This window comes from Mustela lutreola, chromosome 3 (assembly GCF_030435805.1).
Source record: "Mustela lutreola isolate mMusLut2 chromosome 3, mMusLut2.pri, whole genome shotgun sequence".
NCBI lineage: Eukaryota > Metazoa > Chordata > Mammalia > Carnivora > Mustelidae > Mustela > Mustela lutreola.
The window spans coordinates 121,018,806-121,038,792 of NC_081292.1; the positions used below are offsets into that span (position 1 = coordinate 121,018,806).

At 32.8% G+C, this 19,987-nt stretch overlaps 1 protein-coding gene across 1 annotated transcript in view; it reads right to left on the reverse strand.

Moving 5' to 3' along the window:
* Positions 1 to 19,987, reverse strand: part of LRP1B (LDL receptor related protein 1B) — a 2,000,743-nt gene that overhangs the window by 227,627 nt on the left and 1,753,129 nt on the right. Inside the window, exons 60-62 of the mRNA XM_059166755.1 lie at positions 16,743 to 16,942; positions 1,487 to 1,675; positions 502 to 650 (exon numbers count right to left, since the gene is read on the reverse strand). Coding sequence (XP_059022738.1) covers positions 502 to 650; positions 1,487 to 1,675; positions 16,743 to 16,942 — 538 coding nt within the window. The remainder of the gene's footprint in view (positions 1 to 501; positions 651 to 1,486; positions 1,676 to 16,742; positions 16,943 to 19,987) is intronic.

Below are 19,987 nucleotides of genomic sequence, written 5' to 3' on the forward strand. Positions count from 1 at the left end.
CTATCCTTTGTTAAGGGATGGGAGGAGCGTATACATGGTGACATAGCAGATTATCTAGGAAGGTTTGTTTATTTGTTTAAACTGTATATATCTTAGTCTTCACCCTATGCCACAATTACCCTGCCTTCTTGAAATATGTTTGATCTCTTCTAATGATTCTGCTATGTCCATTCATGATTTGAACCATTTACTCTGTGTGGAGCTGTGTAAAAATGGTTTCCAGGTTTGTTTTCTCTTTTTGGGCTCTATGTGTATCTCCTATTTCCTGAGGTCTCGTTCTCAGGATGACATCAATTGTTTTTCCCTTACTCTATGACTCTCTATAATTTGTATAGAGATGTATGGGACTCTCTATATGATGTATGGGAAGTTCATCATACTATGCTAAACAACAAAAAATGATGTTTCCAAGTGGTTTAAGCCAATAAACAAAATGTAGGCAAAATCTTTATAACAGCTTGATGATACATCTTATGAAATAATTTCTAGGGCTCTACTCACCTGACTGGCTGTGCAGTTGGATAAGCAAGTCCTATTGTCAGCTGCAAGATAGAAGTTGGTGGGACATGCACAGGTGTGAGTCTTTCCAGGGGATAAAAGGCACAGATGACTGCAACCACCATTATTTATCATACAGAGATGTTTGGAGACTACAGATGAGAAAGAAACAGCAAAACAGAAAAATCAAGACCAAAATATAATATGGGATTAGAAACAGGGCATTAAAACTTCATAGTTTGTAAATTTTGTAATCAGGAGATCAGCAAGGTCATAAATATTGTTGTATTCTGTTGTAAATTCTATTCACTGCCCAGTGGTATTTATTTTACCATTAAATAATTTTAAGGATGTAGTTCCACAAAAACAAGCATTTTAGTATTAAAAAATATTGTCCATAGGAATATAGAGTAGAAGCATTTTGGATGAAGACATACATATGTTTAGAATTATAAATGTAAAATAAAACAATGAAGCAATGATCTACAACTAATAGTGTAGATGGCTTTGTTTTATAAGCCAAATAGTGGCTTAAGCAAAAATAATCAAACTTTTATTGCATAAGACCTGACAGAATTCTACTAGACATATGCTTAAAAAACTTGATATATTTCTCCTTCTTAGAGCCCCAGAGACACTTAAATATAATTCCTTTCACACAGCATTCCAGAAAGTAAGGATCCTATAACTATTTTGTTAAGAAATCATTTCAAGAATGCATTCTCTACTTCTCTAACTACATTTATTATCATTTCAACTTAGTATTTCAACAAATTAATAATTCTCTATACTATTATTGAGCTTCTAATCATATTCCTTAATAGACAAACTTGAAATCAACCCAATTCATCCTGTACAGTTAAGCTAAATAATGAAATCTGGTACTCTTTCTCAAAAATAAATTTACATTTAGCCATGGAAGAAACAAAAGTGGAATGTTACTAAAAGATGTGGATGTGCTTATGGAAATCATGGAAAGAATAATTACCATCGGGTTGTCTATAAGAATGATACACCTGGATATCTGTGATGGCATGCCATGAGTTAATCAGTGAGAGTCTGTCTGCTCCCGAGGTTTTATGGGCACGGCTGAGTGACTTGGTTTTCCCATCAGTCCAGTAGATGTAGTCTTCAAACAATGTTAGTGCAATCACCCCTGGAATATCTTGATTAGGGACTGTAATAGGAGATGGTAAGATTAATGTTCAGTCTTGGAAGACTGCCAGTTAAAATATTCAATACTACATGGGCTGACAGATACAACTGCTACAGAACTTCATGTGAATAATTGCTGTGACAACCTGTCAGGCCAGCAAGGTTCTTTATTACCGGTTAAGAGAATGCAGGGTCTGGCGCAGGAGTTTACTTCGCTCAGAGTTTGCCCGATTCGACCACTGGGAGGAAGTGAATGCTATCTTGCTTATGAGTAATGGTTGCTTCACCAGAAACAAATACCATCCAGTAGTTAAATATGTGTATATATCCATCCAATTGGTCCCAACTTAAACCCTTACAACTACAGTTTATTGACTACTACTTTCTTCCACTTCCAAATCGATTAAATTATATATCCAGGATGAAATGTTTATCTATCTGGAGATAGAGTGACTCTAAGACCACTATAAACTATTTCAGTCGCTGAGATTTTATGAGTATTTTTACATGCAAGATGAGCTGGGATAGGGATGGACGAAAATAAGTGTCACAGACAACAACGTATTAGGCAGATTTAACTGTCATAAAACTGTTTAGTTGCAGGTTAAAATAATTTCATAATTATATTTTCATAATAGGACTAGGTTTAAATGTAAATAGTAGATTGAGCATCACAAATGTGAATTTTTCATTCAAGAGATTCCAGGGTCCTATCAGGCATATGGGATATGAAAAATCTGTTTGGTGATCGAAGGTTTAAGTAACTTTAAAATGTGATATAGTTTTCTTCAAAAAACAGTTTCAAAAGCTACCAATAAAGGAAGTGGAAATTCCTTAATTTGCACAAGCATTACAATGTTTTCCCATATTTGTTTTCAGATCTATTTTTAGAAATTCTGAGAGACTGTTCACGAATGAAAAAAGGTACTGTAAGCCCAATAACAAGTATTTTTTTATAAATTAGATTTTCACGACTAAGATTTAATGTTTGCATATTCCTCATTCAGGAATAACAGAGAAACTATCAAAATTTCAAAAACAATTTGGAATTTTTACTCAGTGGGGTGAAAGGTGATCAGAGAATTCACAGAGACAGAGAATGTCTGTCTCTGTGACACAGAGAAAATAGAAATAAAAGCAGTAAGACGAAACTTCTCCAAATAGGTGACACTTTAAACTACTGACAATTATCACTGTAGGGGGTAGACAGAAATCCGTCTCAGAATAGATATTATGCCTATGAAACAAAACTTTAAAAAAAAAAAACCAAAAAACCTGTTAAGTGTACACTTTTGATGCAAGTACTCAAACTGAATTATCTGTGCACTCCTGTAAATATGAAGTCTATTGCTAGAATGATAAGTGGAATAGGATAGAAAGATGAAGAGGATACTTTACTAGAATGAATCATATCTGAGTTATTTACACAAACCATTCCTACTTTCCCTCTTTGACTGTATAAATTCATTCCAGAAAGAGAAAACTAATGTGGTAAAATGTTAACCACCAGGTGAATCTTGGTGATGGGTGACTGTAACAGTCTTTCAACAGATGTGTATGTTTGGAAATCTTAAAAATAAAACAAAACTTGGCAAAAAAAAAAAAAAAGTTGAAAGATACAATTCGGATTTCTTTAGATGCAAAGGAAATAATTAGATCATTAAATATGGACTCAAAAACTTAATTGTCATTTAAAAGAAGTCTCAGTTCACCAGAGATTCAATTAATTTATACACAAAAAGTGGAGTTATTTTATGAATTTGCCTATTAACACCTCTAATGTTGCATAGTCTTTTTGATTACTCAGTAAGTAACTTACAACTGATGTTTATTAAGTACTCTTGTGTCATGAAGTTGGCAGTGATTTTCAGTGGGTGGAGGCAGGCAATTCTGACCCCACAACAAAGAATGTTCAGGCCCAAATAGTAATACTTCTGAGGTTATGAAACTCTGCTGTAAGGTATGTACTTTATGCACCTTATTTTATTGAATATGCTTCATTTTACTGTGTAGTAGCAGACAGATCTCACTTCACAGATGAGCAAGATAAGATCTGGAAAATTTAAGAATCTTGACCAAAGAGGGGGATTAAAAACCAGTAAATGAAGGTACTGGTATTTAAATCTAAAACAGTCTCTGGCTGCCAAGTTCTTTGCCATTTTACATCCTAGCACTGGTTTCAAGAAAGCCAGCCTCATAGGCAAAAGTACTGTTATAGACTGAATTGTTTCCTTCTCTTCCAAATTCATATGTTGAAGCCCTAGCTCCCGGGATGACTATATTTGGAAACAGGTAAGAGTGGGGTCCTAATCCAATATGACCAGTGTCCTTATAAGAAGAGAAAAACAGAGACACCAGGCATGTACACATATAAAGAAAAGGTCATGTGAAGACACAGCAGGAAGATAGCCATCTACAGCCAAGAAGAGAGAAGCTTCAGGAGAAACCAAGTCTGCCACGACCTTCGTCTTGGACTGCCAGCCTCTACAACTATGAGAAAATAAATGTTTATTTAAGCCACCCAGCTTGTGGTACTTTATAGGGCAGCCTTAGCAAACTAATGCAAATATATAAGAGCATGAGACTGATTTCATAAGCTCCATGTGAAAGTGGGTGGGGCGGAGGGTGAGGGAGAGAGACAAGCAAACTCCACACTGAGCCTGACTTGGGGCTCCATCCCCGAACCCTGAAATCATGACTGAGATAAAATCAAGAGTCAGATGCTTAACTGACTGAGCCACCCAGGCATCCTGAAAGTCAGTTTATTTAATTACTTCATTGAATTTACATTATGTTTTCAGACATGGGGCAATTTAAGTACTGGACAAGTTTCCTCTCTCTAAGCTTGTAGTGACTACCTATCAGAAAATCTCTGTTATCAGATAATCAGTATAAATTTATGGAGATCAGAAAGGTGAACTCTTACTTCAGAAGATGGGACACAACTAAATGTATAGAGATCAAGGTGAAGAAAATTAGAGATCAATATAGAAAAGGTCAAAGTAAGGAAAATTAGTCTATTTGCTCAAAGAGACTATCAGTTTGATTTAATCCCTTGTTTGATACTGGAGTAAAGAACAAGACTATCACTCTTAGCTTTATAAGCTCACTCCCAGGACTGTTCATTTGGCAAACAAGTGTATTTCCCAAAGAGCATCAGATACAACCACCAGAGTGTTTGTTCTAGAGAAAACAAAGTAAAAACACCAACTTTTGTTAACAAGGGGATATCCAGTCCCACATATCTAACACTATAGTAGCTCCAACAATCTATTCTCTAAGAGATGGTGAAACTTCACTTAATACCACAAGCAACGCCAATGAAAATCAAGCCAAACAAAAGAAAGCGAAACAAACACAAACAAAATCTTTTTATATTGCCTTCTAGGAGTTTAGCTTACAACTTGGCAGTACACTTTATTTCTTCTTGAGGATTTAAACCTCTCCAACAAGGTATTTGACTATTTGCTTAAACTTCTGGAGGGGGGGGGAAGCCATATATTAACTGCTAAATGATAAGTATAAATAAATGAATCCCACGTTTGCTTTTCCATCAACAGATGAAGAATTCAGCCCACATTGAGGTTAAAAGAGATGTTCTGAGCCAAATCATCATTTTAGTAAAAGGAACTTTCCTGATTTAGAATGAGAAAAATAAAATTGCTTATTTTTGGTTGTCTCCTTATTTATCTTCTTATTACTTTGTAAATATGTACATTTATATGTATATATGTAATTATATATTATATATGTGTACATTTGTAATATATCATTATACATATACTTATCTATGTATATTCATATATAATTCATAATAAGTACATAATAAGTAAGTCCATATAAATATAAACATGGGATGTGATGACATGAGAAAAACATTTAACAAATTCACTGAGATGTGGCTGTGTTTATGGAGAAAGTAGTCAATGTTTTCTCAAAATAATAATGGCTATCCTTTTTAAAAGAAAAATAGTATCACTGAGTATCATATATAAGACTGCACTTGCTTAATTAAAAGAGAAATGTGAAAAATAAACTTAAAGCACACTTCATTTACAGTTATACAGTAGACATACAAAATAAGACAGAAAAAAACAGAACTATTGCATGGCCTGTAATGGGTATTTATTATACATTTTAAAGCTGCTTTCTGCAGTTAAGTCTCTATTCTGGATAACAGCACTATTTATTTTACCATTTCCAGCATTTCACTCAAGTATTAGGCTCCTAATTTTTATCTTATAGACTATATCTATCAGAATAAAGAACTTGGTATTCGGTAAAAAAATATATCAAAGAAATACTCTTTGTGAAGGTTTTCTTTTTTGGTCAATTTGGATGCTATCCTATTAACATTTCTAATAATTACAACAAATAGAAAAGGTGGCAATTCAGAATATGCTTTTGGCTTAACCACTGCCTCACAGAGTTATTCTATTATGATGCTCTTGATGACTGATCTTTTGATAGCATTCATCATGCTAAACAAGTATATTCCTTGATAATATCTTTCAAATTTTGCATTTCAACTTTAGTTTAAATACTTAACAAAATGGACCAGTTACACAGTATTCATCTTTCATTGAGTTAAAATGTGGTAATTGGTGCTATGAGTAGGATATAATATTGGGATAATAGCAGAAACAACATGACTCTGCCCAGGGGGTTAAAATAGAAATTTTACTAGAGGTAAAATTTCTTTCTCTTTTTTGCCCCTTATATCCCCTCCAAGATTTACTTTAAGAATTAAATGTGATTTTAAAATATTACTTTATATGTAACAATCCCTATAATTTATTGTTATAAAATTACTTTAAAAACTTTAGCAATATTCTAGTAAAGTAAACAAAGTAAAGTAAAACAAAGTTCATAGAACACAACCACCGAATTCAGTAATTATTATTATAAGTAAATCAAAATTACAGAGTAATTTGAGCATTACTATTTTTTTCTTTTTTTTGAGTATAAAGAATTTATGTATTGTTTGGAGGAAAATACCTAAATGTTTTCACTGTATGGCTGATTAGGTTTGGAAATTTAATCTAAAAATTTAAAGTAAACAAGGATATCAAATAAAACATAAAATTTTGCCAAATTTCCCCTTTTTACTGTATTTTAAGATTCCCATTGTCTTATTCTTGGTGCCATTATCCCACGGAAAGGCTCACATTCTCTTACACCTGAAATACGGAAAAATTATTCTAACTTTTTTCATTGTTTTTAATCTCATCCAATCTCTTTTGTGTTATTCAGGTCTCCTATAAACAGAAAATACATTTTTTAATGAGAATTTAAAATATTTTAATAAATGAATTATTTACAGAAGTATGGGCATGGTCAATGGACTGATGATGGATTGTTTTTTCTTATGCCACTTATCAGAATCTGGTGACAGCTATAGCTAAAGGAGAGGAACCACACAACAAGAACAGTGATCATTCAGTGAAGGAACTCAGCCTCTGCCAAACCACTGTGGTTGGGCCTGAGGGAAAGAAAATAAGTAAATAGTCCAACATCTTCCTCCACCCACCATTCAAGCTCCTGTCAATCTCATGGATACAATTCAACCTGGAGTCAGAATATGACAGAGCCTGGGTTATACAGTCCACAAAAATCCACATTCTAGCATTTAGAAAATGGCAAAGAAGTAGAGGTAAGATAACCTAGAGCTCCATCCACTCAATATTTCCAATATTATTTTAAATCTCACATATCTCTTCCCTAATCAAAAACCATCAATGACATCCCCTTTGTAGGCAGTATGGTACACACATTTGAGCTTGATGAAAACACCTTTGTCTTCAGAAGAGGATCCAAATGCTCTCTATTCTGAGAGACCCTGATACTAACCATTTTTTCCAACATCGTTCTAAAAAATAATGTACAACAACCTATGTAGAGAAGTTGGGGTATAAATTAATGGAGCAGCATCAAAGCCAAAAAAAAAAAAAAAATGGAAGAAATGAAACAAAGAAAAACAAATAGCATTCAAAAAATGAGGTGAGATTAAATCAAGGCTTCAGAAAGAATATAGACTGATAAACAATAAAATTAGATGATGGAAGAAAATGGATTAACATGGCAAAAAAAAAAAAATGGGGGCTTCAAAGCAGTGGTCAGTAAGTTGGTGGATAATGACTTTTCTTTATGAAGAGTGACAGAGAAGAGTGGATGGGAAAATGGTCCCAGGATACTGATCTCCAGAAAATGAATGCTAAGCCAGTAGTTATAGCTACAAATACCCCATCAAAACGAATGTGCTTTATATAACCTTAGGGCCAAGGACATTTATTCTTTGTCAGTAATTATACATCCCCTCAGTGTTATTGGTTGCAGAGTCCTTTTTTTTTAAATAAGTATTTCCTCAAAATCATTTTTAAAAAGATATAAAATATTCCATTTAATATTTGCCTCCATGATCATTTTCTCTGCCTACTCTTTAATACAACTCTGCTTAATGGTAATAGTATTATAAAGAAAATTTCAGGCAAATGGATCTGAAGTCCATTGTTCAAAGTGAATAAAGGCATTAAGAAATGGCAAGAATACTAAGGATATCTAACATTAACAAATATTATGATAGAATTTCAAATTTATTTTTTCCAGTATAAACATAATCTTTCAAAAAGTTCATCCATCAGTGAAACCTTAAATGAGACAAGAAATAAGTTTCTTCTCTTCAGTATATGCCATAGTGAATAGCAGATCTAAGTTGCTACTACCAGGAGTCTATTATTTGAGACTATCTTTTAAATGCTGACACAGAACAAATGCCCAAATAATAGTTATATGTACCCCCCTTAAGGCATCAGTTTATACTGGGACACTTAAATGTATAAGATTTTGAAACAAATGTCATGTATAATGGCAAATATAGAAACTAATGCTATATTTAGAGTTCTTCTTTAAAGCCATTTGTAAGAGGCTAACAGCATCCTTTGTCCATCCTTTTGTAGTATTATTTGCCTCTTTTTCCCCACCTTGTCACTTCAAATAATACATACTTTCTATATAGATTACAAATATGTGGTTTAATATAAGTCAACCACTTCCTGGTTTCACCTACATTTTTTCAAAGTTATTCATAATAGATGTCAAATACAGCCATTCAATATTTAAGATCTGAAAGGGTTATTTCTGTTAATGAGTTTGAGAATTTATAAAGCAGACAATGTGAATTGTCTGTACATTTGTTTTGAAAACTAGACTATGCCTAAAGTACTATCTCTTGACCAGGGGACTGCTCTGCAGTCTCTAAATGAAGCAACATTACTCCATGCACTTGGTAAATATATAGTCCTATTGCTTTGAAAGGCTCTGAGGTTTTTTTTTGCTGGTGATACAAACCTTCATAGACATTTGGCAATGTGTTTTCAGAGCTGATGACCAATACTAAATACAGGAGTTATGATATTCCCCACACACATGCATTAGGAATGTGTTTGAGGATCCTAATGACAGCAGAAGCCTTGGGTGGGGGCAGGAAGCCCTTTGCCTTTGGGACAGATCTCAACAGAGCCATTTTCATGAGTTTGGTATCTGGTCTTCCCACATTCCTACAATTATAAATATGGTTCTAGAATAAAAAGTGAAGAGGGTGACATATTTCAAGCATTTCAAAACATGTTCTAGGTAGTTGTAGGAATAAGTAGGAGTAAGTGAAGGAATTGATAGAACAGCCTCTGTCCCAGTTCCAACCTCAGCTAAATTCCTTTAAGAAATGTTAGAAAATCCCTGATTAGCTAGAAGCCCCGTTCTCTGGATAAAAACAATGAAACATACTGTGGCAAAGAAACTTGTTTAAATTATACAGCAACCTGGACCAAAGCCAGATCTACTGATCCCCAACACTCCACTGTCTCCAATTTAAGGTAGAACATTGTTGAAAGTGGCTGTAAACTCATGCTAGGGTAATACTTAAAATTTCCCATTTAAAAGAAAGTATATGGGTCATATGTGGCATTTGCAAAATAATAATCTATTGAAACATATATACAATTTAATGTAACAGGTCCTATTCTAGGAACAAAACTGAAAGACATGATTGGCACTAAAATTCGAAGACTTTTTAGAAATGGCAGTTAATTTCAATTTATTTTACTGTTTCAGGAACTTATCTATGGTAACTGAATTGTATTTTGCTCCCTTCCATTAACTTTTATTGTATTGTAAACAGCAGCACATCAACACCGTTGGCATAAAATAGCTTGTGAAGTCTACTGTTTGTAATGAACTGTGAATGATAGGGATTTTTTTTTTTTCCAAAAGTACTAAAATAAAATATCCTACCAAGAAAGAAATGCTCTAGAATATTGTAAAATCAGAGGGTGGTGTTTATTAGATTTCCTCCTTTTTTGGTGCGTTTCAGTGTACATTTAAATATTCTAAAGATCCAAATGCAAGAGCTACTGAGTTTCAGAGTAGATGAGAACAACATGCTCCCTTTGTCTTTTTCAGTGTGTTTCCCCTACAGAACAACAATGTCATATATATATTTCTGTTAAGATATATATGAGATCTGGATTCCTTTTCCAACATTAATTAGGTGATCACTGTATGGGTTATGATTTGGATTTTTGAATCCAAAGAGAGAACAGCCCCCTCACAACACAAACTGGATTCTCAGAGCAATAAACAAACGATCGAGGCAGACAACAGTACTGACACTTCCATGTGAAGACCTTCAGGTCTAGTATGGAAAAAAATGAAGAACCATAGTCTACATAATTGCATGAAATTTTAAACAATTGGTCCACAAACTAAAAGACCGTTCCGTGATAAACTGTAGTTTGGAATCATACCCAATTATTACTCTTCAGAGAAATTAGCAGTTAAGAGTATATATTTTTCCAGGATGCTGGATAAAATATGTACACGGCCAACTGATTTAACACAAGGTTAAATCATTCAGAGATACAAAGAAGAGTATTCTGAAAAAAAAAAGTTACTAGAAAAAATGAATTTTATTCATTTATTTTTAGAACAAATAAATTGTAAAACTCAAGGTCAGACGTATCTTTTTCCTAGCTCACCCTCTTGTTAATATGGATCACAAACTATTGTCAAGAAAATATCTCCTTCTCTAAGATAACTCAACTTCAATGGCACGTCTAATAGAAAATGAGGAAAATGAAATCTTGTTATATAACTTGATGCAAGCTGTCAGAATGAAATTTTGTTCTAAAGACTAGAATTTCCTAGAATTTAATTTCCTTCTCATTAAATGGAAAACAAAGCCTCTGAGTTAGGGTACATATACAAAGGTATGCTGAAATTCTTTCTCAGGAGATAGTATATAACCTCTTTTATAGATACTCCATTTAGAGAAGCCTGAATTTTGTAGAAAGCATGAAATAAATGACAAAAGATCTTGACTTTGGTCAAATTTCAGAGACTCTCTGGCCTGAATTTCCAAATAAGATCTGGAAGTTTTCCTTTAGGTAGGAGATAGTTTGGAAATAACAAACTATAACATCAAACTAAAGCAGGGTGTACATTTTTAAGCAACATTACTTTCCCTTTACTATCTCAAATAAACTGTTCAAAAGAAAACCACAGGCCCCCAAATAGCATCACTTAGGTTAAGGACCCAACTCGGTAAAACCAAGACTTCATACTTAATGTAACTGCAGTTTCAATCCCCCAGAAATATCCCCTTTAACGGGTCAACATGGGAATTTCCTGGTCAGCACTAGGAAATTAACTGATAGACTCCTTCTGTTCCTCTTAGAAGGGCAACCTTGCCTAAAACATGGATTCTTTCTAATAATCTCCTTTTTTCCACTCCCCCACTACCTTTAAAAACCTTTCCGTCTGTAGCTTTTTAGAACTCCCCTCACTTGCTAGACAGGGTGCTGCCTGATTCATAAATCAACTAATGAAACTAATTAGACCTTTAAAATTTATTTTTTTTAAATTTAACAATACCAAAAAATTTGGATTTAATAAGATATATGCTTTTCTTGTACAGTAATTATGTTCTGGTGGCTCAAGTTTTTGTTTTTTTGTTTCTCACATATTTCACAATTTAACTACATCCATTATTTAAATCAATCAAAAGAAATTCAGGTATGGATATACCTTTATTTGTGTAGGTGTTTATTTGCACTATGACAGTAGCTTTTAAAATTGGCAATAAGGAGGCAACAAATCTTCAGTCAATTATCTGCTCAAAAATGAAGTGTGTGGAAAATGGAAGGAAAGCAAGCTTTGCAACCAGTTAGATCTGAGTTCAAATTCTGGTCCTCCTGATTACTAGTTGTTTGGCTTTACACAAATTTCTTAATCTCTATAATCCTATTTGCTTGCTGCAAAATGGCTTTGATGTTACCTATCACACAGTGTTTGTTGATGGACTGAAAAAAGGGCATATATTGCATTAAGCACAGTTCCTCGAACATGCTAGACTTCAGATAGAAATACGAGTTTGTAAGAGGAGGGTCCCAGTTCTTGGAACGCCAGCAGCAGACTAAGAAAATTTCTACTGAAAGAGAGAACTAAGGATTGGACTGTAATTTGAAATTTTCACAAAGGCTAAGTAGGGAACATTTGTTTATTACAGATTCTCAGCTGGTCTCAAGTTTAAATTGAAGACTAGCTTCCTCAGGTTAAAACTGTGTGATCTGGCAAATGTTTTGTAAAAATTGTGCGATCCATTTAACTGAAGGCTTAGAATTTTAGTTCTGGCATTCTTTGATGCCATTTTTCCCCCCAGCATCTTTATTTCCATAGAAGAACCAACTGAGATCTAGGGGAATTACCTACGCTTTTTAAAATGAAAAAGCTAGTTAATGGTCCATCCTACACCCCACCCTCTTTACACTCATTTGCAACCTTTCTTCTAGATAAATGATCAGGTATTGTGAAATGCTTTTTAGGGAAAGATACAATGGAGGTTGTTTATTCATATCCTTAGAATTTCTCTTACTAAAATCCTTTTGCTAAAAAAATGTAGCTCTCATTAAAACAGAGCTTCTCAAGAAGAATCTCTAAGTTATCCTTTGTTTGGTACTTTTAAATTTCCTTTTAAAGTGTACAAATATATGTGAAACTATTGTCATCAAAATGATGTTATTTTTTCCCCAGCTAAGTGGGTGATAAAATAAAACATTCACTTAATATTTTCAACTAGACCACTGAAATTTCTGTTATTTTGAGCTTACAAATGCAAATCTTCTTCTTTTCTTTTTTTTTCCTTTTCTTTTCTTGCCAAATAACTTTTGTATGTAATAGTTTATCTCCATTCCCACAGCTATAATCACTTCAAATTTTTTCTCCTAAAATATCTTAACAGCCTCTAAAGTGGTTACCCTTCTAGGGTCTTTCATTTTCCATGCTGTTGTCAAGTCTAATGATAGCATTCAATCAACTAAACACCATCAATGGTTCCCTATGACCTAAAGGATAAATTCCAAATTACTCAGCATTTAAGACGTGTCATAGTCTGGCCCATATTTGCCCTTGTTCATCTAGTGACATTATCTCCCTCTCATACAACTTCCAATCATAGCCAAATTGTGTAAACCCCATGTTGTTCAAGATTCTATTACATCTTTGTACACGCTGTTCCCTCTGTGTGAAGAATCCTTTATACATTTCCCCATATAGAGAACTTGTACTAAATCTCTCAGATTTTTCAAAGATTCCCTTACTTCAGCAATGGCTTTTCTACTCCTCCCTACATTTTCAAAACATTTCGTATATTCCTCTAACCCCAAACTAATTTATGTTTTTACTTACATATCATTTTTTTTTTTTACCATTTATATATAAATCCTTTAAAAACACAATCTTACTCACTTTGTAACTTGAGGGCCTAACATAAGGCATGGCATTGAAAGAGACAAAAGTTAAGTGTTGAATGAATACATGAATGAATGAATGGCCAGATCTAAAGGGAAGAAATCAGAGAAACTTAAAAAAAAAAAAATGATCTAATGAAAATTTGATATAAAATATTTGAATCAGTTATCCAGTATCATGTGTCATATTCAATGGCATCATTATATTAAAACATATTATTAGAAAATTATTATAGTGGAAACCAGAAGAATGAAATACACAGGCATTAGGAGGAGGTTCACCTGGCTAAGATTGAATGTAGATGCTCCAAAGCTGGCAAATTGACTGTTTATTTGTTTAGTTAATTTTGCAATGTGGTGTTTAGACTAGGTAGGAGGGTGGCTGGGTAGAGTAGGTAGCAGAGAAAGATGGATGGAAATTCTTCTGTAAGTCACATGTACATTGGAGGTAACCTGACCTATTGTTTAGGGCATAGAATTCTGTATTTTTAGAAGTTCTTAGGATGGATAAGTAATAATAAATTAAAGCTTCGTTTATGAAATTACTGCAAAATGATTAAATCCCAATATGTTTGGAGAAAAAAAATGTCTGGGTTTATTTTTCTCTGATATTAAGTTTTGGCTTATCAAAAAGAACCATAATTCTGAAATTTCTCATATACTTTGCATGTTCTCAAATTACTTTGTCATGAATGGCATAGCCCACTGTTTTGACGAGTTTTGATTCTACTTTTAACAAGCAGAATAAATAACAATAACACTAGTCTGGTTAATAGAAAAAAAGAGATCAGTGACCAGACTAATGCAAAACTTATTTATTATTAATGTCAAAGTCTCATTTTCTACCTCCACATACATAATTAAGAGACCACAGCATTCTCTTTGTCTTTACGGGGAAAGTACGAGAAGTAGAAAAAGCTACTCTTTTTTACAAACACGGCAAATGAATGGCTTTTTTTCCTCATTGGCTGTAGAGCTGGCATAATTTAGGCTACCTACAATTAGTAGCTTATTAGTAACTACTAGGTAATTGTTGGCTTGCATTCAGATATTGGCAGATGCCTGATAAGACACTTAATGAATTTTTCATTAGTCTTTCTGAGAAAGCCTTCAAGAGAAAAAATACTTCTGATGGCAACAGCTCTTTTGGTTTCTTTTGCTTCCCCCTTGAGTTTCCAAGTATTTTCAAAATCAAACTATAAATTGTTAATGACATCATACCTAGGTATCTTTCAGCCAAATATTTCACTCTAATAAATTAGTGCTATTTCTTCTTGCTCTGTATGTCCCTCAACTCAAAGTCATCACCAGTACCATGATTCCAAGACACTTTATTTATACGCATTTGATTTTGTATTAAGTTTTCAAAACATTAGTCCCCCACACATCTGACATAATTTCCAAATAATGAATAGGGGATGGAAACAGTATTTTCTAATAGATAACATGTTTAACTACAATTTGTGTTCAAACATAAAGTGTCAAGTGAATAGGCAAATATTTGATGCTTCAAATTCTATTTTTAATATTCATTCATTTAACCAAAAATGGTTTAAATTCTATTGTTCAGTGAAAGTTTTTACTGGAAAGTAATGCATTCACAACAATCTAGTACTTTAGATAGATGCTAAAAATAGACAGGTTCATAGTTACATGGGGAAAATACTGATTGCCACAATAAAACTTTCAATTATATCATCTAAGAATGTTGCAGAACATTTCATTATTGATTCTTCGGAGAAGATATAACTGCTGAATGCTAAGTGCAATTTTGATTTGTCAACATTACTTTTGCTGTAATTAAAATCCTAAAGTCATCTTTAAATAATTCTTCACTCAAACTGCATCCTGATGAGTTTCTTTATCTCTATAATTGGATTGCCAACACCTAAATAAGTGACTCATCCAACCGCACTTGTGATATCTCAATGTTCTTGCCCTGAAACAAGCACCTTTAAAAGCTTTCTGCCAGCATTTTTAGTTAGAATGATCTAGTTGTTTAAATATAAGCTGAGGGGGACTTAGGCAAAATCATTAAGTGGTGTGACTTCAGTGACTTTTATCTCCTTTATTTTTTATGTATTTCTCTATTTACTTTTTAAGTCAATGGCTTCATCCTTCTCAGGACTCCATACTGGTACACTCTTGCACGGCCTCACCTGCCAGTGAAATTATCAATAATCCTCTCTTATCCTGATTTCCCTCCTCCCTGGGCTTTGTCCTAAGCTTACTGCCAGGGAAGAAAGCAGCCTGAGAAACTGAACCAGGCTACTGTGTGGGCTTTCTTTGGGATCTCTCTGTGAACTCTGGCTTTTACTATTTGAAGATAAAAACACCTAATAACAAAGGTAACATTACGTCAAGAAAGATCAATAAAGAAAATCATTTATCTTCTTCATTCTGGGAAAAATATCATCTTTTCACATCTGAAGTATTTTGAGTGTTCACCGGAACTGTTTGTGGTTTCTGTTCCATCCGTCATCTCCAGCCGCACCCTCTTCCCCTTCGGCATATCCTTCTCTGGTGTTCTTTTCCAATCCCTCATCCTCAGATCCTCGCCCCTCAGATGTCTCCCTTGTCCCTAATTCTAGTGTAACTTCCCTCATACCCATTTGCTTCATTCATTTGTTTTATATTTAGAGTTTTTTAATCTACTCAGCGTTAAAAAAAAAAAAAAAAAAAAAAAAAAACAGAAAATTGAGGTATCTGTAGAATTTTATATTTGCTGAAATTCAAATAATCTGAATGTTACCATAATTTGTTTTCTATGTTAACTTTTGTGGCCACTGTTGATAACAATAAATTCAATGCGTGCAGTATAATTGATAATTTTTATATACTATTATGTCATTTCTTTAAAGAACTGTACTTTACTTAGTATTTTTTAAAAAGTAAGCCCTACCAGTGCAATAATAACCTTATGTTTATAAACATGTAATCTTCTGTTTCAATCCAGTCAGGATTTATGTATATATTAACTAAGAAAAATATTGTTCAATTATTATAAAAACTATTTTAAAACATACAATTAGAAAAAATATTGTCAAAATGATTTTTATACATGATTACAGAGGCTCTGAATAAATATGCCTAATTCTTATTTACCAATATTGTTATAAAGGAGTATAGCAGTATAATCTTAAATTACAAAATGTATTTGAAATTATGTATAATGAATAAAAATAATTGTACACCTGTTTTCTTTTTTTAAAAGTGTGCACATATTTTCTAAATGAATAATTTATGCACTATTAAAATAAACTGAGTCATTGGTGCTACCAGACCAACCTTTGTGTCTATGAGATCCATCCATGTTGCTAAATTCAATATGATTTTCATCAGCCCAGTAGAGTCTATGGTTGACATAATCTATTGTTAGTGCCATGGGTCTAGAAATCTTGGTTTCTATGACAACACTCTGATTGGTTCCATCCATTCCAACACGGCCAATGTGAGGATACTCACAGCAGTCAATCCAATACAAATACCTAGGAAAGAAAATCAATAGCCATTTTGTTTACAGACACTCAGGGAGTGAAACATCACACAATATTTCACTTATTTACTCAGCTATTCCCCAAATTAATTCATGGTATCTCTCTGAATTGTAACTTCTAAGAAGCATATTTTAAATACAAGTTTTTCTTATGATTTTTATTAAACAAATAACACACTTTGAAATATCCACATAATTTTAAATATGTTTCCTTTAGCACACAAACCTGTATAGAGAACATTATTTCTACAAACATTAACAAATTACAGATCCCTAAAACTAACAGAAATGAGCCTTCAAGCTGCATATGTAATGTTGGAGGAATAACTATCCAGATTTTTTTTTTTCCTTTTTGGTTTATTACCAATGAAAACTTCAAAATGATTCATGGAGGAGTACATTATATTTGCCTGAATCTGCATTCCTCACTGTGGTAGCCTTTAGGCAACTGTGACTCTTAACATTTAAATTAATTAAAACCATATGAGATTAAATGAACTGTATTGTTCCTCAGTCACACTAACCATGTTTCAAGTACCCAATAGCCATATGTCACATGGCTACCATATCCAACAGCATAGATATAGAACACTTCCATAACCACAGAAAGTTCTATTGGACAGTACTGATTTCAATTATGTTACTGGAAGGTCTAGAGTAAGGTATATCAGATAGTAGTTTAAAAAAATAAACAAAAAAGGAAGAAAGTTATATTGGTACTAAAACTAACTGAGTTAAACATAAATATTATACACTGGTAAAATAGAAATAATGTGTAAGTAACAGAAATTACTGAGAAATTTCTACTTAATTAGACCATCTATTTTTTTTCTTATAGTAGAAAAAACTCACTTTATTTTGCTGAATATGTTTCCTTCTCTATATGATTCAAGATTTGAGTTAGAGAGTCATTAACATCCATTTCACATTCCAACAACAAAACTGAAACTTACTAACCCAACTCATTTCCCCAGATCCATTCTTTAATTTTCAGTAAGTATAAAATCATTGACTATTAATTCTTCAAATTTGGAAAATGTGGTAATTAAAATAATATAGTACGGAAATTATTCTATATGATTTATAACTGACATATTTGATTTTAAATCAAAATATTCCTTAAAGAAAAATCTTGCTCATACATGCTGATAGTGATAACTGTGTTGAGACATTTTAACTGCACACTACAAAAGAAATAAAAGATTTGAAGAAAAACCATTTATCAAATACTGGGCTAACATAAATAATCATTGTAAGAAATATGTGTATTTTTGTGCTGACAATTATTTTGGGAGGTTCTGCATAAAGGTAGGGGATAGCAGATTATAATATATTTTTAAAATTTTCTTACTTGCCAAAATATCATTAAGAGTCCTAATTAAGCATGACACTTAAAATAAGAAATTTGTATCTGGTAAGGACCACATGAAAGGTAGACTATTGGAAGCAGAGATTCAAAGAGAGCTCTGAGAGTGAAAAGTTAAAAACATGTTTGAGTCTGGAAATTCAACAGTCAAGTTTGTATAGTATAATACTGGATTGTTATCCAGTGCTTATGTATATCTATGTTCGTTCTGAACAAATTTGAAAATCTCAAATCACCAGATAATAAAAGATACCAAACCTTTCAGAAATTGATTAAAAGTATTTTTTCTTTAAATCTTCAATTATTTTAAGTTATTTAAATCTTGTATTTTTATTTTTATTTTGAAAGCAAACACATGTTAGCAAAATACAGCTAGAAAAACCAATCCATTCCTTTCCAATAACTTTATGGGGGTGCACCTTGCTGTGTATACTAGAGATAATGACAGTCCAGATAAAAAGGAAGAAAATGAATCAGAAGGAAAAAAATGCAAAGACAGTTTATGTCATTGAAATCAAAACATTCCTCCTTACCATATGACTCTGAATCTTGGGAACACTAACAAAGCAATTTTTTTTTTCCCTAATAGATGACATCATTTATATGCTAGCTTCTCTCACACATGTCAGATATGACTAAATATATGTGGGCTTCTATAAAACCATGATGTTTTTGAGAAGTGAATATAAACAATAAAAATTTAAAGTAGCATTTCAATAACATTCTGTATCATTACAAAGTACATGCCCAATATAGCTTAATTAGAGGTAATATTCATATTTCTATTTAACTATTTACATATGCTTCTACTTGAAATTAAAACATCCCAAAGGTTAAAAAGAAGAGTTTTCTCCATCAAATGCTATCAATACAGTATTGCAAATTACTGGATGTGAATAATAATAAATTTTTTGGAGTGTAATTTAGGAATTCCAAAGGGCCAGACCTCCATGTCATAGGAATCTAAAATTTTTATCTACAATCTAAACTTTTTTTTTTTTTTGACTAGTCTTATCACCATCTTGAGCCAAGATATCAAGAACAGGAAGAGCATATTTCATGGAGTCTGACATCTGTTACATCATTCTCAGAAAGCTTTCTAAGAGTTTTGAAATCCTGTCCCTGCCATTCAAGCTTTCCTTTAAAAAAGGCACAAAAATACTTCTCTCAGTGACTCCCCACCATTAAAATATGTCACTTCAGCTCTAGTTGGAGTATTTACATTTTCACTTCTGTACTTCCATAAAAATCACTGCAAGAGACCATTCCTCTTTAATTACATAGATCTTTTCAGTTAGACATAATTCACTTTGCCCCTCCATTCACCACAAATTCTTCCCTGATCACATTTTTCAAAATAGGTTTCAAGATAAAACATATTTGAGAAATGCTTTCTTTAACAAAATAAGCATCATCTTTTTTTCCCCTTTTTATCGTGAAAGCTTTTAATATGCTTAATATGACAGTGTTTCTCTCAAAGGGAGGTATAATGTCCATTTTTTTAATCACATAATCTTAGGTGATAGCATTTATTTTCCTAGGGAAACACTTTGGGAAACTGTGCTTTAGCTTTTTTTGGTCTACAGAATTACTATCTTTTATCTCACAATTACTCAATTACACAATGTGTAATTGAACAACACATATATTGTGAACATAGGAACCCACAAA